The sequence below is a fragment of the Anomaloglossus baeobatrachus genome, chromosome 8 (assembly GCF_048569485.1).
Source record: "Anomaloglossus baeobatrachus isolate aAnoBae1 chromosome 8, aAnoBae1.hap1, whole genome shotgun sequence".
NCBI classification, from domain to species: Eukaryota; Metazoa; Chordata; class Amphibia; order Anura; family Aromobatidae; genus Anomaloglossus; species Anomaloglossus baeobatrachus.
The window spans coordinates 209,767,784-209,795,507 of record NC_134360.1 but is presented as its reverse complement, the minus strand read 5'-3'; the positions used below and the strand labels follow the sequence as shown (position 1 = coordinate 209,795,507).

The following is a 27,724-nucleotide window of genomic DNA, read 5'->3' as shown; positions in this document are numbered from 1 at the left end:
TGCGGTCAGTATACAGACTGTAAAATACAGTTATGTGAATCTGGCCTAAATATTATAAAATCAGACAGCAATTTTTGTTTTTATATATTTCGTTTTATTAAACCTCTGCAGGGCACAGTCACAGAACAATCAATAAGATTGGTGAATATCACAAGCTCTTTTTCAAGCAAAATGCATCAAAAAGTTAAAAAGTTAAAAAAAAAAAGAACAAAAAAACACTAAACAAAACAAAAAAAAATTTAACTCCACCCAAAAAGGTGATTAATAGCTGCAGAATGTCTCTGAGAGACTGGTATGAGCCAAAGAACAAGGAAATTATTAATAATAATAATCTTAAACTGAATCCAGCCTGAAAGAATATAATGCAGGTTGATAACAGGTTTCGACAGCGGCTTGTGAAGTGTGGGGTGCTTCAGGGGTTCATAACAGTCACATTAGTAGCCAATATGTAATATCACAAGGCAGATCTACTTGGGGATACACATTCAAAAATTCAGTGTACCCTCGATTACCTATGGGCACAGAGAAGTGGGTCAACAAAAAACCATGTAGGCAAAATACATCAACCAGAGATGTATTGGCAAACATGAAACTTATTTTCTCAATCACTTCATTGGGGGAAACACCCCAATGAATGCACAGAAAAAGATTTTACGGTAAGTAACCAAAATCTTTTTTTATTGTAGGTTTATAATTTAGTCTTGATATAAATTATATTTAATACTGTTAATTATATAAACTATAATTTTTCTGGGGGGAAAAAAAAAAAAAAAAAAGTTTACAAATCACCAGTAAAAAGGGTTTTATTTTCTTTCACCAGGATGTTAATTCTAGAAACCCAGGAAAAAAAAAACAACAAAAAACACTGCCACTTGTGCTATAGGTCGCATCAGATATTGCAACTCAGGCCCAATACCAAACGCAGTCCATGGACAAGTGTTGCGCTGTTCCTGAACCGATCTAAAAGCGTAACATTTTTGTTTTAAATTATTAATTAGGCTGTTACATACTCAATTACCTCAATTTGCTTCCTTCTCTGTCCCAAACACCATGCTAAAAGTGTAGTTTTAAACTAAGCAGTTTATGCTCTTTTAGAAGCTGCTTTGAGCTGCTGTTCTATCAGACTATTTTACAAACATTATACCCTGTGTGAGCTTATCTGCTTCCCTCGCCATGCTCAGGCAGTGAGACCACTTGTAAATAGAGTTTGTGTAAGGATTCTTGCTGGAGCAGCAGTTCAAAGCAACTATTAAAAGAGCATGAGCTAGGCAGTTAAAAAATATCATTGCAATAAAGGGGTTTCAGAGAGAAGACAGCAAAATAATGTAATATAACTTTGAAAAGACTAATAAATAATCTAGAAAGAAAAAAAAAAAAAAGTTGTTACCCTTACAATTTTGAGAAGAGCTGGGTGACAACAAAAATAACCGTCATTATGGTTCTTATTATATTTATCACCTCTCCCAGACTACTAAAATGGCAAGCCTGCATAATTCTGCAGGGATTCATCATCCCTCCTTGTATCACCACATAGTAAAAGCGATGATAATCCATATAACAAAGTAGCAAATTATAATAATACCATAAAAGAAATAAAGCTCCCACTTTACTGGTGTCTATTTTGGAAGGAAGTTTTTTTTCAGTCCGTACCAAATGGAATTATTGTACTAACTGCCTTGTAGGGACATACACAAAACATATGTTCCCTTGAGAAAGTCTCCGACCTGAAGCACTCCACAAATCGCAGGCGCGTGATGGGTCTTTTCTTCACAAGCCGATTAGACCTATAGATAGAAGTCAGTCTTGTGATGGTTAAACAAACTTTGCTACAAAGTATCATACTGGTTTCTGCATTAACTTAGCAGATGATCATTTATATAAAATAAATGCATTTCAATGCACTCATCAGTTTGTTTTTTAGTAGCGAAAGCCATTGTGTCTACTGCAACAACAGGTAGCCTATAACTATGGAAAGCCCAAATGTGGGAAAAAGACAAAGGATTAGCACGTTGGGCGTTCTAAGTTAGTTTATAGCCTCAAATTATCAATTATTAAAGGCAAATAATTATTTAGCAATTGTCTTGCTTTACAATTTTCATGTAAAGTCCAGTATTATTTCACTTTTTTCCCCATTCAGATACATAGCTGATACAAACATTCCTGCTTGATATTGGTAATGGGCAGCAGCTCCTGTCCTCATCAAGAGAGCGAGGCAATGGCACAATTTGATATAAGGGTCAGCTCAGAGTGTTATATATTTCTGTCAAGTATTCCAGTGGAGACTATCATGGGGATACACTAAAAACAGCTCAGGAATATATTTTCAATGATTGGATTCAATATTTTTATGTAAAATGTAATTTATATGCTGCCAGGAAATCAGGGAAAGCCTGCGAGTCGTCCTTCCCCTGCGCACACAGAAAGCCTGCGTCCTTATACCCCTGCTCCTAAAGAGAAAGCCTGAGAGTCCTGCTTCCCCTCTGGACACAAAGCCTGAGAGTCCTGCTTTCCCTTCCTCCGCCCACAGAGAAACTCTGTGAGTCCATCTTCCCCCGCCCATAGAGAGTCTGCAAGTCCTAATTTTCCTTCCCAAAGAAAACGCTTGAGTCCTCCTTCTCTTCCTCCGCCCAAAGAACGCTTGACTCTTAGGCTTTCTCTACAGACAGAGGAAGAGAATGAGTCATCCTTTCCCTGCCCACAGAGAAAGTTTGTGGGTCCTCCTTCACCATCCCATAGAGAAAAGCCTGTGAGTCCTTCTTCCCCTTACCACAGAGATAGCCGGTGAGTCTTGCTTCCAACATCCACAGAGAAAGCTTAGGAGTCCTGAACCTTCCACCCAGATAGGACTCACAGGCTCTCCCTATGTGTGGGCACGAGAAGCAGGACTCACAGGCTCTCCCCATGTGTGGGCACAAGAAGCAGGACTCACAGGCTCTCCCCATGTGTAGTCATGAGAAGCAGGACTCACAGGCTCTCCCCATGTGTAGTCATGAGAAGCAGGACTCACAGGCTCTCCCCATGTGTAGTCATGAGAAGCAGGACTCACAGGCTCTCCCTATGTGTAGTCATGAGAAGCAGGACTCACAGGCTCTCCCTATGTGTAGTCATGAGAAGCAGGACTCATAGGCTCTCCCTATGTGTGGGCATGAGAAGCAGGACTCACAGGCTCTCCCTATGTGTAGTCATGAGGAGCAAGACTCACAGGCTCTCCCTATGTGTGGGCATGAGAAGCAGGACTCACAGGCTCTCCCTATGTGTGGGCATGAGAAGCAGGACTCACAGGCTCTCCCTATGTGTGGGCATGAGAAGCAGGACTCACAGGCTCTCCCTATGTGTGGGCATGAGAAGCAGGACTCACAGGCTCTCCCTATGTGTAGTCATGAGGAGCAAGACTCACAGGCTCTCCCTATGTGTGGGCATGAGATGCAGGACTCACAGGCTCTCCCTATGTGTGGGCATGAGAAGCAGGACTCACAGGCTCTCCCTATGTGTGGGCATGAGAAGCAGGACTCACAGGCTCTCCCTATGTGTGGGCATGAGAAGCAGGACTCACAGGCTCTCCCTATGTGTGGGCATGAGAAGCAGGACTCACAGGCTCTCCCTATGTGTGGGCATGAGAAGCAGGACTCACAGGCTCTCCCTATGTGTGGGCATGAGAAGCAGGACTCACAGGCTCTCCCTATGTGTAGTCATGAGAAGCAAGACTCACAGGCTCTCCCTATGTGTAGTCATGAGAAGCAAGACTCACAGGCTCTCCCCATGTGTAGTCATGAGAAGCAGGACTCACAGGCTCTCCCTATGTGTAGTCATGAGGAGCAAGACTCACAGGCTCTCCCTATGTGTGGGCATGAGATGCAGGACTCACAGGCTCTCCCTATGTGTGGGCATGAGAAGCAGGACTCACAGGCTCTCCCTATGTGTGGGCATGAGAAGCAGGACTCACAGGCTCTCCCTATGTGTGGGCATGAGAAGCAGGACTCACAGGCTCTCCCTATGTGTGGGCATGAGAAGCAGGACTCACAGGCTCTCCCTATGTGTGGGCATGAGAAGCAGGACTCACAGGCTCTCCCTATGTGTGGGCATGAGAAGCAGGACTCACAGGCTCTCCCTATGTGTAGTCATGAGGAGCAAGACTCACAGGCTCTCCCTATGTGTGGGCATGAGATGCAGGACTCACAGGCTCTCCCTATGTGTGGGTATGAGATGCAGGACTCACAGGCTCTCCCTATGTGTGGGCATGAGATGCAGGACTCACAGGTTGTTCCTCCTGCCCACACAAAGCCTGTAGTGAAATATGAGTCCAGGCAGCATAACAATAAACTGAGTCCAAAACTGAGTGAAAGAACGTTCTGTCCCTGAGCTCAGAATCCCCGTGTGTCCTCTGCAGCTCTCACCTATGGGGGCAGATCACAGATGTAACCGGCTAAGAAACCGTATCTGATGAGTGAAGCAACGTACATACACAACAAATCAGCACTTTATGTAGATTTCCACCAGAATATTGCCAATTGTGGGAAACATGAGGCCTTCTCTAAAGTCAAGCTTTTGCTCAACTCAAATACACAAGGTACAAGTTGGTTCTGTTCACACAGGACGCCGGTGTCGCTGCCAGTGTCTCCATTAGATTTATGAAATTTCCTAATACATTACATGACTTTAGAATTCCTGTCTTTGGCTATAATTTAAAAAGGTGAGGGCTACCGAGCGCAAAACCATTAGTCTCTGATGCAAGTATTGCACCAACCTGAAGAGTGCGAGAATGGCTGATAACAGCTAGTAACAACTTAAAGTATACTACAATTATTCAACTAGAAATGTTGCAATCAATATAAACCAAAATTGTCAATATTCGTTTTTTTTACCTGACAAAGCTGACCGATTCTAGTCTAAATTTCTAATTTTGGCCTTCGTGCATAATGACACTACAGGATATATATAAAAAACTAAAAAAAAAAACCAAAAAAAAAAAAAACCACATTTATCACACTATGCACATGCAGGTTGGGGAACTCTAAATTAAGTTTCCTTAAAGGAACTGTCCAGGAAAAACAAACTGTTACTCCTTATGTAGGGACTAAGGGACAGGGTCTGATAGGGATTCGCTCTTTGAACCCGTCCAAATCATTCCTCCACTAAACAGAACCGTGACGTGAAGAAATCGCACACCACCACGTGTATAGAAATTGCATCTTTACTTGGATTTTGGCTGCTATTCCCAGCTTGATCTAACAGCATGCTTGTAACTTGGGTCATGAAATATGGCTACTATACAGTTGCATAAATGCATATCACCACTACAATTATTTTATCAACAGGAGATTATCACTATAGGACTAGGTGTCTTGTGCCTCCTAATCCTCCTGCTTTATAACCTCGCCCCCAACACTGATTGGTAGATTTCTGTCAGTGTACACAGAAATCTACCAGTGGTATGGGCGGGGTTATAGACAGCTCAGCATTACAAGCTCTGCCAAATCAGCAGCAAACTGTTATTGTATAACAATGAAAGCATGCAGCTCAGTAAGAGACATCGCTGGAATCATGGTCTTAACCCTTATATCATGCTGCTCTCAGAGTACATAGAAACAACCTGGTGACAGATTCCCTTTACCGTAAGGAGCGGAAACCCTTCATATTGCCCCAGTCTCTTGACTGATACCATTGGCATCAGTATGTAGCCTCCAAATTTAAACACTAGGGGGATGTGCTTAAAGGGAATAGGGAATATGTCACCAAGTTTTTGCTACCCCTTCTGAGAGCAGCATAATGTAGAAATAGAGACCCTGATTCCAGCGATGTGTCACTTACTGGGCTGTTTGCTGTCATTTTGATAAAACCAATGTTTTCTCTGCTGAAGATCTAGTAGTATTTGAATGTAGACCAGCACTATAACGAGCTCATGCAGATGCTGGACAGCACACCAAGTAGTCCTGTAATGATAATCTACTGCTGATTAACCAGTGATTTCTTTAAAAGCTACACTGCACAGTCTAGTAAGTGACATACTGCTGGAATCAGGATCTCTGCCCCTATGTTATGCTGCTCTCAGATTAGGTAGCAAAAACCTGGTGAAAGATTCCCTTTAAGACTTATAGAACGCTACATTATCCCTGTCCGAGAAAGGATTGCACAGCATTACTTTGACAATGAAATAAGACCACATGGCCTAGGCCACCATTAATGTTTGATTCAGACGCCCGACATTTTAACGTCTGTGTTAAGGCTGCCAATCTGACCACGAATTCCCCCCCCCCCACTAGAACTCACAGTAAGGCCCACTTGAGTATGACTCGTGCGAGTCTCGCATGGGTATTACCCCGCACGGCCGCACACTCTCCGGACACGAGTGTCTCAGCTGCATGGAAATACATGCAGCCGACCTGCTCCTGTCCAGAGTGTGGCCGTGCTGGGTGATATCGATGCGAGACTCGCACGAGCCATACGCAACTGGAACCGTACCCTAATAGAAACATATTAGTTGGGGCGGGTAGACTTAAAATCAGGCTGGAATTTGTGGATTTAGTACAAAAATTTGACCATATTACATGCAACTGTATGAGGCCCTGGAATCGGGTCTTTTTTAGTGCAATAACAAAATGCCAAAATTTCCCAATTAAATTCATTGGGAAAAGAAAGAAGTGTATCTACCCTGTATCCACCGCTGCACAGATCACCCTCAGCCAGTACAGTATATAGTACACCAGCATAGCCGCTGCATTACCTCCATTGCTACCCATACAAAACAATGGGCAATGGTGAAAATAGATGGAAATATACAAGTATCAATAGTTTCGTCCCCATACAAACATCTCTGCAAATTGCTAAGGTCCAGCCGAGAGGCCTGTAAAACATGGCTTCATTAACCCCTTAGGGCCGTAGGTCGGCAGTGTGAGAGGCCATCGCAACGCCCTACAGATACCCTCGAAGCAGTATTGGAAAAGTTTCATCACAAGACTGAAAACTTCTACGGGTGAAATGCGGCTACGTGCGAATCTTGATGACGCAAGAGACCCTGGCTAGTGTGCACGGTGCCTACCAGTTGAAGGTTTCCCCACGTTTCTACATTATTGAGTTATAACACCATTAGAAAAACAGCAACTTCACAGAAGTTATGTGCTAAACAAATTCGTCTGAATGCATTTTTTAATTTTTTTATTTTCTCTTCATAGTATCGATGAGGCAGCTTCTAGGGATAGAAGACAGATCATGTAAGTCAAGGAGATGCAAAAAAAAAAAAAAATGAAGATGTCGGCTGTGTTTATGTAACCCTTATATTAATTTTTGGCGTGTCGCACATACGGCGCAGTTCGGTATTCTTCAGGTGTTAATTGAACTTAATCCAATGAAGAATGTGAGCTACAACAAAAAGAATGAAATCCAACAGCTAGAACAAAGCAAAGAAACACTTGTAAAATCTACTGTACAGTGTCTCCATGGTAACAGACTACAAACAAACTGAGTGTAGTCTGACCCTGCAGTCATTTAACATTCATGATGGCAAGACAGGATATGGAGCTGCAGGGTTTGTTTGTAGTCTGTAACCATGGAGATGCATAAGTCTGCACGGATGCTGTAAAACAAAAAACGGGAAAGATTCTTAATTAAGACTTTTTCTACTTTTAGATGCATCGGACCAATATAAAAGTCCTTTTACACAGGGATCAAAGAGTAATGGGTCCTTCAGTACAATATGACAGCTCTGTCCCCTTTCTATGGACAAAATACAGGTAGTGAACAGATCTGTATTCGGTTAACACATGGAAGTGCACCCCACAGGGGATTTGATTTCCCTGCACCCACTTTCCCCTATTAGGCAAATTCCTCCCTCTTTAGCTTAGGCCGGTTTCACGGGACTGGTCTGACCCAACCTCAACAGCTTTGAAAGGCATATACAAGGCTGGTCAGGAGACTCACGGCCAAGGCTGGTCAGGAGACTCACGGCCAAGGCTGGTCAGGAGACTCACGGCCAAGGCTGGTCAGGAGACTCACGGCCAAGGCTGGTCAGGAGACTCACGGCCAAGGCTGGTCAGGAGACTCACGGCCAAGGCTGGTCAGGAGACTCACGGCCAAGGCTGGTCAGGAGACTCACGGCCAAGGCTGGTCAGGAGACTCACGGCCAAGGCTGGTCAGGAGACTCACGGCCAAGGCTGGTCAGGAGACTCACGGCCAAGGCTGGTCAGGAGACTCACGGCCAAGGCTGGTCAGGAGACTCACGGCCAAGGCTGGTCAGGAGACTCACGGCCAAGGCTGGTCAGGAGACTCACGGCCAAGGCTGGTCAGGAGACTCACGGCCAAGGCTGGTCAGGAGACTCACGGCCAAGGCTGGTCAGGAGACTCACGGCCAAGGCTGGTCAGGAGACTCACGGCCAAGGCTGGTCAGGAGACTCACGGCCAAGGCTGGTCAGGAGACTCACGGCCAAGGCTGGTCAGGAGACTCACGGCCAAGGCTGGTCAGGAGACTCACGGCCAAGGCTGGTCAGGAGACTCACGGCCAAGGCTGGTCAGGAGCCTCACGGCCAAGGCTGGTCAGGAGCCTCACGGCCAAGGCTGGTCAGGAGCCTCACGGCCAAGGCTGGTCAGGAGCCTCACGGCCAAGGCTGGTCAGGAGCCTCACGGCCAAGGCTGGTCAGGAGCCTCACGGCCAAGGCTGGTCAGGAGCCTCACGGCCAAGGCTGGTCAGGAGCCTCACGGCCAAGGCTGGTCAGGAGCCTCACGGCCAAGGCTGGTCAGGAGCCTCACGGCCAAGGCTGGTCAGGAGCCTCACGGCCAAGGCTGGTCAGGAGCCTCACGGCCAAGGCTGGTCAGGAGCCTCACGGCCAAGGCTGGTCAGGAGCCTCACGGCCAAGGCTGGTCAGGAGCCTCACGGCCAAGGCTGGTCAGGAGCCTCACGGCCAAGGCTGGTCAGGAGCCTCACGGCCAAGGCTGGTCAGGAGCCTCACGGCCAAGGCTGGTCAGGAGCCTCACGGCCAAGGCTGGTCAGGAGACTCACGGCCAAGGCTGGTCAGGAGCCTCACGGCCAAGGCTGGTCAGGAGCCTCACGGCCAAGGCTGGTCAGGAGCCTCACGGCCAAGGCTGGTCAGGAGACTCACGGCCAAGGCTGGTCAGGAGACTCACGGCCAAGGCTGGTCAGGAGACTCACGGCCAAGGCTGGTCAGGAGACTCACGGCCAAGGCTGGTCAGGAGACTCACGGCCAAGGCTGGTCAGGAGACTCACGGCCAAGGCTGGTCAGGAGACTCACGGCCAAGGCTGGTCAGGAGACTCACGGCCAAGGCTGGTCAGGAGACTCACGGCCAAGGCTGGTCAGGAGACTCACGGCCAAGGCTGGTCAGGAGACTCACGGCCAAGGCTGGTCAGGAGACTCACGGCCAAGGCTGGTCAGGAGACTCACGGCCAAGGCTGGTCAGGAGACTCACGGCCAAGGCTGGTCAGGAGACTCACGGCCAAGGCTGGTCAGGAGACTCACGGCCAAGGCTGGTCAGGAGACTCACGGCCAGTCCATACTGGGACAGTGAAACCGGCCTAGTAGGCATGTATTAAGATAGTGCTTGTAAGACAGAAGTGCAACCTTCCAGTTACTTATATCCATAGATGAACAATATATATTATGTAAACCAGGCTACATAGAGTAGCGTCCTATAGTACACAACAAGGTGTGATGATCCCCATAAGGCACATAACTGCTGAACGTAACCTTAGGGGATGGTTCGTACCAGCGCTTAAGAGGGATTTACCAAGCAGGCAATAAAAGATGACTTGGGAGAGTATTCTCATGAATTCCTGTCTACTAAGGCAACCTCATCGCCTCAAGCCGGAACATTTGCATTAGGGCCGTCCCTGCAGAATAGTAAATGAGCACTTCAGGGTAAGAGATGGGGACGTAGCACCAAGTCAAACAGTTTTACTATTTACTTTTTAACCCCTTTTTTTTAGGCTTGCCTCAACTTAATACGAAGCAAAATAAACCGCAAAGCTCCATGTAATATCATTAAGCAGATCTCCATGCGCCTAGAAGTTGCACTCAATCGAAAAAAAAAAAGAAAAAAAACCTCCTTAAAACAGATTATATGTGCTTGCATAAAATTGCAGACATACACAAACACACATAACACTATGGTATTTTATTTAAATAAAAAAAAAAAAAAAGTTAGCTTGAACTCCAAGCCAATACATGTAAATATCAAATGTGTGACCAGCAGGTCCGAAATGTTCAATTTAATTCAATGTGAAACAGTATATTAAACGCGGTGCCTCCTCCTGGCATTAAGGATAAATCAAACAGGCGCTCTTTTTCCAAGCACCTTCAGTATGGAAACCTCAACTGGTAGGCAGGCGGGGGACCGAAAGACCCATCTCTATTTCTTTATAATAAAAATAAAAAAAAAAGAAAAAAAAGAAAAAAAAAAGTACACATATTGTACAAATTCTCTTTTACAATTCTTTCGAAATAGGATTCATGGAACGTAACGCTGAGGCGGACAATGACCCAGCAGGAGTTAAAGATTTAGGAGATACTTGAGGGGGGGGGGGGGGGGAGAGGAGAGGAAAAGAAAGGAGGAAAAACACTAAGAAAATACAAACAACAAAAAAAGTAATTAATTCTCGCTTTTTACCCCACCAAAAAAACGATGTGGGAAGGTATTACATAACCAGTTCTCTGGCCATCGCCCTTACTTCCTTGGGGAAAGAAAGGAACCATCATATGCCGGCCACATCAGATACAAAACATTATACATGTGAAGCTTAATAAATTACATATATATTATACACACACTCATTTTTCCCGTGTGTGCGTGCGGGTAATATTACCATATTTTCCAGATTATAAGATGCCCTTTTCTCCCCCCCAGAACTGGGGGGAAAATGGGGGTACGTCTTATAACCCAGATATGGCTTACCGGAGCGGGGTCACAGGAGGCAGGGTTGGCAATACTGAGGGCTTGGTGGAGGGGAGTGTCACTGCGGTTCAGGAGGGTCACAAAACGGAGGGTCGGTGATGCTGTGGGCTTGGGGGTGTTGCTTTGGTGGGCGCAATTGACCTGCCTGTGGACTCTATCGGCGGTTGAAGTGATGAGCTTCAAGAAAATGGCCGCAAAGGCCAATCTGCACACGCGCTGCATCCTCGGCAATTTCCTTGAAGTCCATCACATCAACTGCCAGCAGTTTAATGAAGCCCACCAGTGGTTCAATGGAGCCCCCTAGAAGATCAATGGCATCCGCCGCCGCAACACTCCGTGCCTGCAGTACCGCCGACCCTCCGTCCATTAACCCTCTTAAGACACGACGACACCACCTCCTGAGCCCACAGCATCGCCAACCCTGACTTCTGTGACTTTCCAGAGCCACTCCAGTGACACTCCTACTCCGAACCCTCAGTATCGCCAACCCAGCCTCCTGTGATCCCGCTCCACCACCGTCGCCCCAGTAAGCCATATCCGGATTATAAAACGCACACTCCTCATTTTAACATTAAATGTATTCCTTCTCATTTTCCTCCTCTAGATTTGGGGTGCGTCTTATAAAATGAAAAAATACGGTATATATCACATACACATACATACCCCACCCCAGATAGGAGACTATGAGAAATTATATATATATATATATATATATATATATATATATATATATATATATATATATATATATATATATATATATATATATATATATATATATATATATATATATATATATATGAGAAGTATGATTTATTGAGTTTCACATGTCCGTGTACTATCCCCCTGGAAGGCCTCTGTGTGGTAACACCTTACGTCAAAGGCAAAATTATATTGGTTCCTCTTTGATATAACCTAGCACTGGTCCAATGGTGTGAAGAATTTAAAGGGAAGTTCCAATTTGCAATTTTGTTGCTCGAATGTATTTAAAATTTGGAAATCTAATTCTATGGTGTGACAGTACTTCTACCAGCCTCCAAGATAAGACTAAAAACAGAAGCCCAACGCAGTTGTATCCTGTAGTCCTGCTGACATAAATTTAGTAAGAAATACCCCGGCATTCATGGTCCGAGTATGGACGGCAAAGTCTGGAACTTGCCACAATCTCCTGACCTGAGCTCAACAGTCTCATATCGGCCTATGAGGCTGTTGAGTTTGGGTTGGGAGACATGCGGCCCGGTCCAGAAATTGCAGTCCGTATTCAGACTATGAATGTTGCATCACAGAATCTGGCCTTAGAGCACAGATGGGAAAAAAAAAAAGCGTATAAGTGCAGGATCAGACTACGCAGACTGCAGGCTGCTACCATATAGATGTAAAATAAGAGCAAAAAGGACACAAAAGGATCATTTCAATGTATAATATTTGCATTGCTGCTTTTCTATTTGGTTGCACTGTAACCATGAAATAAAAGATTGTACATAGACTAAAACTCCCTTTTTGCCTTTGAAAACACTTCGATCCAAGAGGGAAAAGGCAGTGAATGGACCAGTCGAGGAAACCAGATCCTGAAAATTTGCCTCAAAAGATAATAGATGGTGTATATATGTATATATAAAAAATATATTTTTTATATATATTTTTATATATATATATATATATATATATATATATATATATATATATATATATATATATATATATATATATATATATATATATATATATATATATATATATATATATATATATATTTATTAATATATTTTTTATATATATTTAAATTTTATATATATATATATTTAAATTTTATATATATATATATTTATTTTTTATATATAAAAATATATTTATTTATATATATATATATATATATATATATATATATATATATATATATATATATATATATATATATATATTTTTTTTTTAACATACATGTATAATTTGAGGAAAATTTTGCAGGGCATAAATGATACCCAATCATACAGGGAAATCCAGCTTTGCCATTAATGGAGCAACGGCACTTACAGAAGTCCTGGATATGTAATACCATCCTAATAAAACAAGAAAAAATAAATGTAAATCTACAGCAATAAGATCGTACAATTAATCAAACAGAGTATATATATATATAATATCTTCCTTTTTTTGTCTTTAAAGCCTTGCATCCAAGGCATTGAAAGGTATTAAAATTAAGTTCATTCACAGAACAAAAACAACTAATCTTGAATTGCTTGCAGATACTGCTAATTTTCATCTGTGTCTTTTTTTTTTTCTTTTTTTTAATATATATTTTGTATTCTGTATATTTTTTTTTATTAAAAAATGTGTTAACGTGAAAATATGTGCAGAGGTTGTTCTTACTAGTGGTGTTCAATGCACATTTTATATGTAGTCTGTCATGCTTTTGGAGGACAGGGATCAAGAGAGCAGGGTCACAGGTTCTTCCCATAATTGACCCCCAAAAACGGGGATATGTAGGCAATTCTTAAATAATAATAATTTCTGATAACCCCAAAAATGCTCTGAACTCTCCCTCCAAACACAAAAAAACCCACAAAGGGGGGGAAAAAAAAATAATGAACAAAATTGTAAATGTGTTTTTTTTTTTTAACCGCCCACAAAACAAAAACTTAAAAAGGTTAAGTGTGTGGGTAAAACAGCCCTCATCAATTATGGAGCAGCAGTAGAATTGACTCCAGTTCTCAGGGGCTCATTTTTATCTCCACCAGTTTGGGCATCCTCTGAAAGGGTTAAAGACGCCGTCTTGCCAGATAGCATAGTGATGTCCTGGGCCAAGCTAGATCCATTTGGCACCTCGTTGCTGCAAGATACGTAAAATGCATATAAAATTAATTTTTGGGGGTTGAATTAAAAAACAAAAATCACATCACATCACATCACATACACTGATCAATTAAAGGATGTTAGAAATAAGCAGAAAAGATTCGCCCAACCCTAGTCCGGCATCCTCTAGTACTCATACCCAGACCAGTGCAGTGAGAATTTATCGGACAGCATCCTAGGTGACTCTTGCGATTACCTGGCCCCCATGACATGTGCAAATTTTTTGTTCATCTCTAGAGGGGGGGCAATTGCTAGTAATGAAAGGATCAGAGTTCTGGTTAAAGGGGTATTCCATTCTGCATAAAATATCACCAATCCACTGGACAGGTGATAACTGTGGATCCCACCAATAATGAGAGCACTGGACTTGTGGCCCCCAGTGGATGCAATACTGAAGCCAGGAGGAGTCTATTAGAAAGTCTGTACCCAAATGCACCCAGTCATACCATAATAAGTATTTACCACTGACGTAGGTAGCTGAGCGCATTGCCGCACTCTTAGGGGTACTTTGCACGCTGCGACATAGCTAGCCGATGCTAGCGATGCCGAGCGCGATAGTTCCCGCCCCCGTCGCACATGCGATATCTTGTGATAGCTGCCGTAGCGAACATTATCGCTACGGCAGCTTCATACGCACTTACCTGCCCTGCGACGTCGCTCTGGCCGGCGAACCGCCTCATTCCTAAGGGGGGGGCGGGTCGTGCGGCATCACACGGCAGGCAGCCAATAGAAGCGTAGGGGCGGAGATGAGCGGGACGTAACATCCCACCCACTTCTTTACTTCCGCATAGCCGGTGGAGGCAGGTAAGGAGAGGTTCCTCGCTCCTGCGGCTTCACACACAGCGATGTGTGCTGCCGCAGGAAAGAGGAACAACATTGTATCTCCTATTGCTGCGACATTATGAAAATGTCAGACACTACACAGATCAACAATTTACGACGCTTTTGCGATCGTTTATCAGTGCATCTAGGCTTTACACGTTGAGACGTCGTTACCGGCGCCGGATGTGCGTCACTTTCGATTTGACCCCGACGATATCGCATTAGCAATGTCGCAACGTGCAAAGTACCCCTTAGGCCTCGGTTCCATATGTGCATAGCTTCCACTGCGACAGCATTAGAAGTGATATGCTAATGAAACTCTGCTGTGAGAGTCAGCCTAGGGTCATGCGACTGATGTGATCTTGCGATCGGATCACAGCTGTAGAAAAGATGGAGGGAGCACTTTCTCCCCATCTCCCCCGGCGGCCTGTCTCTGCACATATCGCACTGCACTCTGATGACATGCGAGTGCAGTGCGATGTTTCACACTTATCCATAGACTTGAATTGGGATGAATGTGAGCTGAGATTCGCTGCAAACCACAGCATGCTGCGATTTCTCATGCTACTATGGAATGAGAAATCAATCGCAGATGGACACTGCCCCATAGTTTTTCACTGATGCAAAACGCAAGTGGAACCGAGGTCTTAGGCTAAGTTAACACGTCATGTAATCATCAGTTAAAACGGATTCTGCAGAGATCCGTTGGCAAAATTATTTCTGCAGGATCAGTTTTGCTGGGGGGGTTTTTTGGCATCGGAGTCTATGGAAAATGGATTTGTCAATAGATTTCTATTTATCTTCCACATGTAAAGGATCCTGTAAGAAAACAAGGGATCAGTTACAAAAGCAAGTAAACTGGTTGGCTAAATAGCAATCCGTTAACGGATCAGTTCTCCATGGAATCCAATGTAAAACAAAAAAAAAAAAAAAGAAGGGAATTTTGTTTACTTACCGTAAATTCCTTTTCTTCTAGCTCCTATTGGGAGACCCAGACAATTGGGTGTATAGCGTCTGCCTCCGGAGGCCACACAAAGTATTACACTTTAAAAAGTGTAACCCCTCCCCTCTGCCTATACACCCTCCTGTGCATCACGGGCTCCTCAGTTTTGGTGCAAAAGCAGGAAGGAGGAAACTTATAAATTGGTCTAAGGTAAATTCAATCCGAAGGATGTTCGGAGAACTGAAACTATGAACCAAAAGGAACAATTCAACATGAACAACATGTGTACACAACAGAACAACCAGCCCGAAGGGAACAGGGGCGGGTGCTGGGTCTCCCAATAGGAGCTAGAAAAAAAGGAATTTACGGTAAACAAAATTCCCTTCTTCTTTGTCGCTCCATTGGGAGACCCAGACAATTGGGACGTCCAAAAGCAGTCCCTGGGCGGGTAAAAGAATACCTCGATAAAAAGAGCCGAAAACGGCCCCCTCTTACAGGTGGGCAACCGCCGCCTGAAGGACTCGCCTACCTAGGCTGGCATCTGCCGAAGCATAGGTATGCACCTGATAGTGTTTCGTGAAAGTGTGCAGACTAGACCAGGTAGCCGCCTGACACACCTGCTGAGCCGTAGCCTTGTGCCGCAATGCCCAGGACGCACCCACGGCTCTGGTAGAATGGGCTTTCAGCCCTGAAGGAACCGGAAGCCCAGAAGAACGGTAGGCTTCAAGAATCGGTTCCTTGATCCACAGAGCCAAGGTTGACTTGGACGCCCGCGACCCTTTACGCTGGCCAGCGACAAGGACAAAGAGCGCATCTGAACGGCGCAGGGGCGCCGTGCGAGACACGTAGAGCCGGAGTGCTCTCACTAGATCTAACAAGTGCAAATCCTTTTCACATTGGTGAACTGGATGAGGGCAAAATGAAGGTAAGGAGATATCCTGATTGAGATGAAAAGGGGATACCACCTTAGGGAGGAATTCCGGGACCGGACGCAGAACCACCTTATCCTGGTGAAAAACCAGGAAGGGGGCTTTGCATGACAACGCTGCTAGCTCCGACACTCTACGGAGCGATGTAACTGCCACTAGAAAAACCACCTTCTGCGAAAGACGTGATAGAGAGACATCCCGCAGCGGCTCGAAAGGTGGTTTCTGAAGAGCCCTTAGCACTCTGTTAAGATCCCAAGGTTCCAGCGGCCGCTTGTAAGGTGGGACTATGTGGCAAACTCCCTGCAGGAACGTGCGGACCTGCGGAAGTCTGGCTAGACGCTTTTGAAAAAACACGGAAAGCGCCGAAACTTGTCCCTTGAGAGAGCCGAGAGACAAACCCTTGTCCATTCCGGATTGAAGGAAGGAAAGAAAAGTGGGTAAGGCAAAGGGCCAGGGGGTAAAACCCTTATCAGAGCACCAGGATAAGAAGATCCTCCAAGCCCTCTGATAGATCTTGGCGGACGTTGGTTTCCTGGCCTGTCTCATAGTGGCAATGACATCTTGAGATAACCCTGAGGACGCTAGGAGCCAGGACTCAATGGCCACACAGTCAGGTTGAGGGCCGCAGAATTCAGATGGAAAAATGGCCCTTGAGACAGCAAGTCTGGTCGGTCTGGGAGTGCCCACGGTTGACCCACCGTGAGGTGCCACAGATCCGGGTACCACGACCTCCTCGGCCAGTCTGGAGCGACGAGGATGGCGCGGCGGCAGTCGGACCTGATCTTGCGTAACACTCTGGGCAGCATTGCCAGAGGAGGAAACACATAAGGTAGTCGAAACTGCGACCAATCCTGAACTAATGCGTCCGCCGCCAGAGCTCTGTGATCTTGAGACCGTGCCATGAATGCCGGGACTTTGTTGTTGTGCCAAGACGCCATGAGATCGACGTCCGGCGTTCCCCAGCGGCAACAGATCTCTTGAAACACGTCCGGGTGAAGAGACCATTCCCCTGCGTCCATGCCCTGGCGACTGAGAAAGTCTGCTTCCCAGTTTTCTACGCCCGGGATGTGAACCGCGGAGATGGTGGAGGCTGTGGCCTCCGCCCACAGCAGAATCCCCCGAACTTCTTGGAAGGCTTGACGGCTGCGCGTGCCGCCCTGGTGGTTGATGTACGCAACCGCCGTAGCGTTGTGCGACTGTATGCGGATCTGCCTGCCCTCCAGCCACCGATGAAACGCCTTCAGGGCTAGATACACTGCCCTTATCTCCAGAACATTGATCTGAAGGGAGGACTCTGTCGGAGTCCAGGTTCCCTGAGCCCTGTGGTGGAGAAAAACCGCTCCCCACCCTGACAGACTCGCATCCGTCGTGACCACAGCCCAGGATGGGGGCAGGAAGGATTTTCCCTTCGACAGAGAAGTGGGAAGAAGCCACCACTGAAGAGAGGTTTTGGCTGCCAGGGAAAGAGAGACGTTCCTGTCCAGGGACGTCGACCTCCTGTCCCATTTGCGGAGAATGTCCCATTGGAGTGGACGCAGATGAAACTGCGCAAAGGGGACTGCCTCCATTGCTGCCACCATCTTCCCCAGGAAGTGCATGAGGCGCCTCAAGGGGTGTGACTGGGCCCGAAGCAGAGAGTGCACCCCTGTCTGCAGCGAACGCTGTTTGTCCAGCGGTAGCTTGACTATCGCTGAGAGAGTATGAAACTCCATCCCGAGGTAAGTCAGTGATTGAGTCGGTGTCAATTTTGACTTTGGAAAATTGATGATCCACCCGAATCTCTGGAGAGTCTCCAGAGCCACGGTCAGACTGTGTTGACATGCCACCCGGGAGGGTGCTTTGACTAGGAGATCGTCCAAGTAAGGGATCACCGATTGGCCTTGAGAGTGTAGGACCGCCACAACGGATGCCATGACCTTGGTGAAGATCCGTGGGGCTGTCGCCAGGCCGAACGGCATTGCCACCGATTGATGCTAGGAAGTCTCCTTGGGACATCGAAGCAATGACAGAGCGGAGAGATTCCATGCGAAACAGTCTGGTTCTCACATGTCTGTTGAGCAGTTTGAGGTCCAGAACGGGACGGAATGATCAGTCCTTTTTTGGCACCACGAACAAGTTGGAGTAAAAACCGCGACCACGTTCCTGAAGGGGAACGGGGATCACAACTCCTTCTGTCTTCAGAGTGTTCACCGCCTGAAAAAGTGCATCGGCTCGCTCGGGGGGCGGAGATATTCTGAAGAAACGAGTCGGGGGACGAGAGCTGAACTCTATCCTGTAACCGTGAGACAGAATGTCTCTCACCCATCGGTCTTGGACATTTGGCCAACAGGCGTCGCAAAAGCGGGAGAGCCTGCCACCGACCGAGGATGCGATTTGGGGAGGCCGAAAGTCATGAGGAGGCCGCCTTGGAGACGGTGCCTCCGGCGGCCTTTGGAGGACGTGACTTAGACCGCCATGAATAAGAGTTCCTCTGGCCCTTCTGTGGCCTGTTGGACGAGGAAGGTTGGGACCTGGCTGAGGGCCGAAAGGACCGAAACCTCGATTGAATTTTTCGTTGCTGAGGTCTGTTTGGCTTGGACTGGGGTAAGGACGAGTCCTTTCCCTTGGATTGCTTAATAATTTCATCCAATCGCTCGCCAAACAATCGGTCGCCAGAAAATGGCAAACCGGTTAAGAACTTCTTGGAAGCAGAGTCTGCCTTCCATTCGCGTAGCCACATGGCCCTGCGGACTGCCACCGAATTGGCGGACGCTACCGCTGTACGGCTGGCAGAGTCCAGGACGGCATTCATGGCGTAGGATGAAAATACCGACGCCTGAAAAAAGTCAAAGACGCAACTTGCGGAGCAGAGGTACGTGTGACCGCATTAATCTCAGACAGACAAGCTGAGATAGCTTGGAGTGCCCACACGGCTGCGAAGGCCGGGGCAAAAGACGCGCCTGTGGCTTCATAGATGGATTTCATCAGGAGCTCTATCTGCCTGTCAGTGGCATCCTTGAGCGATTAACCATCTGCCACTGATACTACGGATCTAGCCGCCAGTCTAGAGACTGGAGGATCCACCTTGGGACATTGAGCCCAACCCTTAACTACGTCAGAGGGGAAGGGGTAACGTGTGTCATTAAGGCGCTTAGTAAAGCGCTTGTCCGGAAATGCTCTGTGCTTCTGGACAGCCTCTCTGAAGTTAGAGTGATCGAAAAACGCACTCCGTGTACGTTTGGGAAACCTAAACTGGTGCTTTTCCTGCTGCGAATCCGACTCCTCTATAAGTGGAGTTGGGGGAGAGAGATCTAGTACCTGGTTGATGGACGCTATAAGGTCATTTACTATGGCGCCCCCTTCAGGTGTATCAAGATTGAGAGCAACGTCAGGTTCAGAGCCCTGAGCTGCGACATCCGCTTCATCCTCCAGAGAGTCATCAAGCTGAGACCCCGAACAGCGTGATGAAGTCGGAGAAGATTCCCAGCGAGCCCGCTTAGCCGGTCTGGGACTGCGGTCCGTGGCGGAGTCCTCCCCGTGAGACCTAGGTGCCACCCCAGGAGCACGCTGCGGCGCAGCCCGAGAGGGGCCTGGGGGCGATGATCCTACAGTGCCCGGGGCCTGTGTAAGGACCGGTCTGGACTGCAAGGCTTCTAGTATCTTAGCAGACCATCTGTCCATAGACTGAGCCATGGATTGTGAAAGCGACTCAGAGTTTCTCAGCCAAAACTGCAAACTCTGTGCCTGCCACCTGGATAGGGGCAGCCGGCGGTTCTACCTGAGCCGAGGGTCCCACCAGTGCCCGAGGCTCCGGCTGAGCGAGTGCAACAGGGGCCGAGCATTGCTCACAGTGAGGGTAGGTGGAACCTGCAGGTAACATAGCCGCACAAGAGGTACAGGTTGCAAAATAACCCTGTGTCTTGGCACCCTTGCTCCTTGTGAACGACATGCTGTTGTCTCCTAGGAGAGTGATCACTGAGGGTATATAGCCAAAAGCAAAAACAATGCGGCCGAACCGAGAAAGAAGGGAATTTTGTTTACGTACCGTAAATTCCTTTTCTTCTAGCTCCAATTGGGAGACCCAGACACTTGGGTGTATAGCTTATGCCTCCGGAGGCCACACAAAGTATTACACTAAAAGTGTAAAGCCCCTCCCCTTCTGCCTATACACCCCCCGTGCATCACGGGCTCCTCAGTTTTGGTGCAAAAGCAAATTATAAATTGGTTTAAAGTAAATTCAATCCGAAGGAATATCGGAGAACTGAAACCATTCAACATGAACAACATGTGTACACAAAAGAACAACAGCCCGAAGGGAACAGGGGCGGGTGCTGGGTCTCCCAATTGGAGCTAGAAGAAAAGGAATTTACGGTAAGTAAACAAAATTCCCTTCTTCTTTGTCGCTCCATTGGGAGACCCAGACACTTGGGACGTCCAAAAGCAGTCCCTGGGTGGGTAAATAATACCTCATAATAGAGCCGTAAACGGCTCCGTCCTACAGGTGGGCAACCGCCGCCTGAAGGACTCGCCTACCTAGGCTGGCATCTGCCGAAGCATAGGTATGCACCTGATAGTGTTTCGTGAAAGTGTGCAGGCTCGACCAGGTAGCCGCCTGACACACCTGCTGAGCCGTAGCCTGGTGACGCAAGGCCCAGGACGCCCCCACGGCCCTGGTAGAATGGGCCTTCAGCCCTGAGGGAACCGCTTTACGCTGGCCAGCGACAAGGACAAAGAGTGCATCCGAGCGGCGCAGGGGCGCCGTACGAGAAATGTAGAATCTGAGTGCTCTCACCAGATCTAACAAGTGCAAATCCTTTTCACATTGGTGAACTGGATGAGGACAAAAAGAGGGTAAGGAGATATCCTGATTGAGATGAAAGGGGGATACCACCTTAGGGAGAAATTCCGGAACCGGACGCAGAACCACCTTGTCCTGGTGAAACACCAGGAAAGGGGCTTTGCACGACAACGCTGCTAGCTCAGACACTCTCCGAAGTGAAGTGACTGCTACCAGGAAGACCACTTTCTGCGAAAGGCGTGAGAGAGAAATATCCCTCATTGGCTCGAACGGTGGTTTCTGAAGAGCCATCAGCACCCTGTTCAGATCCCAGGGTTCTAACGGACGCTTGTAAGGAGGGACGATGTGACAAACCCCCTGCAGGAACGTGCGTACCTGTGGAAGTCTGGCTAGGCGCTTCTGAAAAAACACAGAGAGCGCAGAGACTTGTCCCTTAAGGGAGCCGAGCGACAAACCCTTTTCCAATCCGGATTGAAGGAAGGACAGAAAAGTGGGCAAGGTAAATGGCCAGGGAGAAAAACCCTGAGCAGAGCACCACGACAGGAATATCTTCCACGTCCTGTGGTAGATCTTGGCGGACGTTGGTTTCCTAGTCTGTCTCATAGTGGCAATGACCTCTTGGGATAACCCTGAAGACGCTAGGATCCAGGACTCAATGGCCACACAGTCAGGTTGAGGGCCGCAGAATTCAGATGGAAAAACGGCCCTTGAGACAGCAAGTCTGGTCGGTCTGGGAGTGCCCACGGTTGGCCGACCGTGAGATGCCACAGATCCGGGTACCACGACCTCCTCGGCCAGTCTGGAGCGACGAGGATGGCGCGGCGGCAGTCGGCCCTGATCTTGCGTAACACTCTGGGCAACAGTGCCAGAGGAGGAAACACATAAGGGAGTTGAAACTGCGACCAATCCTGAACTAAGGCGTCTGCCGCCAGAGCTCTGTGATCTTGAGACCGTGCCATGAATGTCGGGACCTTGTTGTTGTGCCGGGACGCCATTAGGTCGACGTCCGGCATGCCCCAGCGGCAACAGATCTCCTGAAACACGTCCGGGTGAAGGGACCATTCCCCTGCGTCCATGCCCTGGCGACTGAGAAAGTCTGCTTCCCAGTTTTCTACGCCCGGGATGTGAACTGCGGATATGGTGGAGGCTGTGGCTTCCACCCACAGCAGAATCCGCCGGACTTCCTGGAAGGCTTGCCGACTGCGTGTCCCGCCTTGGTGGTTGATGTATGCCACCGCTGTGGAGTTGTCCGACTGAATTCGGATCTGTTTGCCTTCTAGCCACGGCTGGAACGCCTTTAGGGCAAGATACACTGCCCTTATCTCCAGAACATTGATCTGAAGGGAGGACTCTGTCTGAGTCCAAGTACCCTGAGCCCTGTGGTGGAGAAAGACCGCTCCCCACCCTGACAGGCTCGCGTCCGTCGTGACCACCGCCCAGGATGGGGGCAGGAAGGATTTCCCCTTCGACAGAGAAGTGGGGAGAAGCCACCACTGAAGGGAAGCCTTGGCTGCCCGCGAAAGGGAGACGTTCCTGTCGAGGGACGTCGACTTCCTGTCCCATTTGCGGAGAATGTCCCATTGAAGTGGGCGCAGATGAAACTGCGCAAAAGGAACTGCCTCCATTGCTGCTACCATCTTCCCTAGGAAGTGCATGAGGCGCCTCAGGGGGTGTGACTGGCCTTGAAGGAGAGATTGCACCCCTGTCTGTAGTGAACGCTGTTTGTTCAGCGGAAGCTTCACTATCGCTGAGAGAGTATGAAACTCCATGCCAAGATATGTCAGTGATTGGGCCGGTGTCAGATTTGACTTTGGAAAATTGATGATCCACCCGAAACTCTGGAGAGTCTCCAGAGCAATGTTCAGGCTGTGTTGGCATGCCCCTTGAGAGGGTGCCTTGACAAGCAGATCGTCTAAGTAAGGGATCACCGAGTGTCCCTGAGAGTGTAGGATTGCCACCACTGTTGCCATAACCTTGGTGAAGACCCGTGGGGCTGTCGCCAGGCCAAAAGGCAGTGCCACGAACTGAAGGTGTTCGTCCCCTATGGCGAAACGCAGGAAGCGCTGATGCTCTGGTGCAATCGGTACGTGGAGATAAGCATCTTTGATGTCGATTGATGCCAGGAAATCTCCTTGGGACATTGAGGCGATGACGGAGCGGAGCGATTCCATCCGGAACCGCCTGGTTTTCACATGCTTGTTGAGCAGTTTTAGGTCCAGAACAGGACGGAAGGATCCGTCCTTTTTTGGCACCACGAACAAGTTGGCGTAAAAACCGTGACCCCGTTGCTGAAGAGGAACAGGGATCACCACTCCTTCCGCCTTTAGAGTGCACACCGCCTGCAGAAGAGCATCGGCTCTTTCGGGGGGCGGAGATGTTCTGAAGAAACGAGTCGGAGGACGAGAGCTGAACTCTATCCTGTAACCTTGAGATAGAATGTCTCTCACCCATCGGTCTTTTACCTGTGGCAGCCAGGCGTCGCAAAAGCGGGAGAGCCTGCCACCGACCGAGGATGCGGTTTGAGGAGGCCGAAAGTCATGAGGAGGCCGCTTTGGGAGCGGTTCCTCCAGCGGTCTTTTTAGGACGTGACTTAGACCGCCATGAATCGGAGTTCCTCTGATCTTTCTGAGGCCTTTTGGACGAGGAGAATTGAGACCTGCCCGCGGTCCGAAAGGACCGAAACCTCGATTGTACCTTCCATGGTTGAGGTCTGTTTGGTTTGGACTGGGGTAAGGATGAGTCCTTTCCCTTGGATTGTTTAATGATTTCATCCAATCGCTCACCAAACAAGCGGTCGCCAGACAATGGCAAACCGGTTAAGAACTTTTTGGAAGCAGAGTCTGCCTTCCATTCACGTAGCCACATGGCCCTGCGGACTACCACCGAATTGGCGGATGCTACCGCCGTACGGCTCGCAGAGTCCAGGATAGCATTAATGGCGTAGGACGCAAACGCCGACGCCTGAGAGGTTAAGGACACCACTTGCGGGGCAGATGTACGTGTGACTGTATTAATCTGCGCCTGACAAGCTGAGATAGCTTGGAGTGCCCATACGGCTGCGAATGCTGGAGCAAAAGACGCGCCGATAGCTTCATAGATGGATTTCAACCATAGTTCCATCTGTCTGTCAGTGGCATCTTTGAGCGAAGCCCCATCTTCCACTGCAACTATGGATCTAGCCGCCAGTCTGGAGATTGGAGGATCCACCTTAGGACATTGAGTCCAGCCCTTGACAACATCAGGGGGGAAGGGATAACGTGTATCCTTAAGGCGCTTGGAAAAACACTTGTCTGGACAGTCTCGGTTTTTCTGGACTGCCTCTCTGAAGTCAGAGTGATCCAGAAACGTACTCCATGTACGCTTGGGAAACCTGAAACGGAATTTCTCCTGAGAAGCTGACTCCTCAATAGTAGGAGCTGGGGGAGAAATATCCAACACCTGATTGATGGTCGCTATAAGGTCATTCACTACGGCGTCACCTTCAGGTGTATCAAGGTTGAGAGCGGCTTCAGGATCAGAATCCTGATCTGTTACCTCCGCTTCATCCTCCAGAGAGTCCTCCTGCTGAGACCCTGAACAGTGTGATGAGGTGGAGGGAATTTCCCAGCGAGCCCGCTTGGGCGGCCTGGGACTGCGGTCCGTGTCAGAGACCTCACCCTGGGACCTATGGGTCACCCCAGGGGCACTTTGCTGTCCAATAGAGGGGGACCAGGGGTCAAAGATTGAACAGTGCCCGGGGCCTGAATCACCGGTCTGGACTGTAAGGCTTCTAGTATTTTAGCAGACCATTTATCCATACTCTCAGACAGTTTGTCAGCAAAAGCTGCAAACTCCGTCCCTGTCACCTGGACAGTGGTAGCAGGTGGTTCCACCTGGGCCACCAGTAGCAGAGGCTCCGGCTGAGTAAGTGCCACAGGGGCCGAGCATTGCACACAATGAGGGTCAGTGGAACCTGCCGGTAGTATAGCTGCACATGAGGTACAGGTTGCAAAGTACGCCTGTGCTTTGGCACCCTTGCTTTTTGCGGACGACATGCTGTAGTCTCCTCTGAGAACAATCCAGGAGGGTATATAGCCAAAAATCAACAGAGCGACCGTACAGTGCAAATGTATAGCCTATAAGCATATATATATATATATATATATATATATATATATATATATATATATATATATATATATATATATATATATATATATATATATATATATATATATATATATATATATATATATATATATATACATATATACACTTCGGCACTCAGTGGGGCCAGCACCACAGGTGCTGCTTACCGACCGCTCAGAGCGGTTGTGTGATCACCAGATTCCCTGCCTGGGTCTCCCTGTGTTGTCTCTCCTCTCCAGCGTCTGAATCGCTGACAGGAATGGCTGCCGGCGTTCTGTGGGGAGGAGGGGACCGTGGGCGTGCCCAAGAAAGTGCGGGAATCTAGTGCCCCAGTGTACTGAGTGAGGGGGGAGGAGGATACTAATGTATGCTCCAGCCCTCAGCGCTGACGATCTGTGCAGCGTCCCGCCCTTCCCCTGACTGGCAGGCCTGTGGGCGGGAATATGCGATACTAGGCCGCAGAAGCCGGGGACTAAAGTTATAAGCGCGGCCGGCAATAAGCGCGGCCACGCGGTAGTCCCCGGCGCACTAACACACCCAGCAGTGCTGCAATGTGTATGGCACAAGCGCTCCATGCGCGGTCCCCACGGGGACACAGAGTACCTCACAGTAGCAGGGCCTTGTCCCTGACGATACCCGGCTCCTATCCAGCAGATTCCCAGGAGCTGCGGAGGGAGCACGGTCCCAGTGCCTGGAGACCGATTCGGATCCCACTTCACCCAGAGCCCATAAGGGATGGGGAAGGAAAACAGCATGTGGCTCCTGCCTGTGTACCCGCAATGGGTACCTCAACCTTAACAACACCGCCGACAAAGTGGGGTGAGAAGGGAGCATGCTGGGGGCCCTGTTATGGGCCCTCTTTTCTTCCATCCGACCTAGTCAGCAGCTGCTGCTGACTAAGCTGTGGAGCTATGCGTGGATGTCAGCCTCCTTCGCACAAAGCATAAAAACTGGGGAGCCCGTGATGCACGGGGGGTGTATAGGCAGAAGGGGAGGGGCTTTACACTTTTAGTGTAATACTTTGTGTGGCCTCCGGAGGCATAAGCTATACACCCAAGTGTCTGGGTCTCCCAATGGAGCGACAAAGAAATGTATACAGATATGTATGTATGTATGTATGTATGTATGTATGTATGTATGTATGTATGTATGTATATATGTATATACATATATATATATGTATATATGTATGTATATATATATATGTATATATATATATATGTATATATATGTGTATGTGTATGTGTATATATATATATATATATATATATATATATATATATATATATATATATATATATATATATATATATATATATATATATATATATATATATATACGTACACACACATACACACTTCGGCACCCTGGGGGGACCAGCACCGGGTGACCGGTGTGGCTTACCGACCGCCCAAAGCGGTTGTGTGTCCACCAGATTCCCTGCCTTGGGCCTCCCAGAGCTGTAGCTCGTTCCAGAAATCCTCCACCGGCAGAATGAGTTGTAAAAATGGCTGCCGGAGCTCTCAGGGGAGGAGGGAGCCGTGGGCGGCGTTAATAAAGTGCGGGAATCTGGTGCCCCACAGTGATCAGTGAGGGGGGAGGAGGACACCTAAAGTATGCTCCAGCCCTCACTGTCGACGTCAGGTCGACCGTCCCGCCCTTACCCCTGACTGGCAGGCCCGGGGGCGGGAGTTATGGTACTAGGCCGCATGAAGCCGGGGACTAAATTTAATGCCGCGGCCGGCAAACAGGCGCGGTCGGCGCGGTAGTCCCGGTCGTCACAAAAATACAGCAGGCGCTGCAGCGTCTGTGACCCAAGCGCTCCATGCGCCGTCCCCAAGGGGACACAGAGTACCTTTAGATGCAGGGTCCTGTCCCTGATGATACCAAGTCTCCTGTCCGACAGATTCCCTCAGGGGCTGTGGATGGAGCCCGGTCCCAGTGAATGGATGACCGGTTAGGATCCCACTTCTCCCAGAGCCTCTAAGGGATGGGGAAGGAAAACGGCATGTGGCTCCAGCCTTTGTACCCGCAATGGGTACCTCAACCTTAACAGCACCGCCGACTTAGTGAGGTGAGAAGGGAGCATGCCGGGGGCCCTGGGGCCCTCTTTTCTTCCATCCGATACAATCAGCAGCTGCTGCTGACTAAAATGGGAGCATGAGTGAATGTGTGCCTCCTTCAACACAAAGCATAAAACTGAGGAGCCCGTGATGCACAGGAGGGTGTATAGGCAGAGGGGAGGGGTTACACTTTTTAAAGTGTAATACTTTGTGTGGCCTCCGGAGGCAGAAGCTATACACCCAATTGTCTGGGTCTCCATAAGGAGCGACAAAGAAAAAACGTATCCGGCAGACATGAGTTATTTAACAGACAAA

The 27,724-nt window shown here is 48.1% G+C and overlaps 1 protein-coding gene across 1 annotated transcript in view; it reads right to left on the bottom strand.

Moving 5' to 3' along the window:
- Nucleotides 1–12,837: 12,837 nt before the first annotated feature.
- RC3H1 (ring finger and CCCH-type domains 1) overlaps nt 12,838–27,724 on the bottom strand; it is a 64,334-nt gene continuing 49,447 nt past the window's right edge. The window contains exon 14 of the mRNA XM_075322135.1: nt 12,838–13,723. Coding sequence (XP_075178250.1) covers nt 13,573–13,723 — 151 coding nt within the window. The 3' untranslated portion in view covers nt 12,838–13,572. The remainder of the gene's footprint in view (nt 13,724–27,724) is intronic.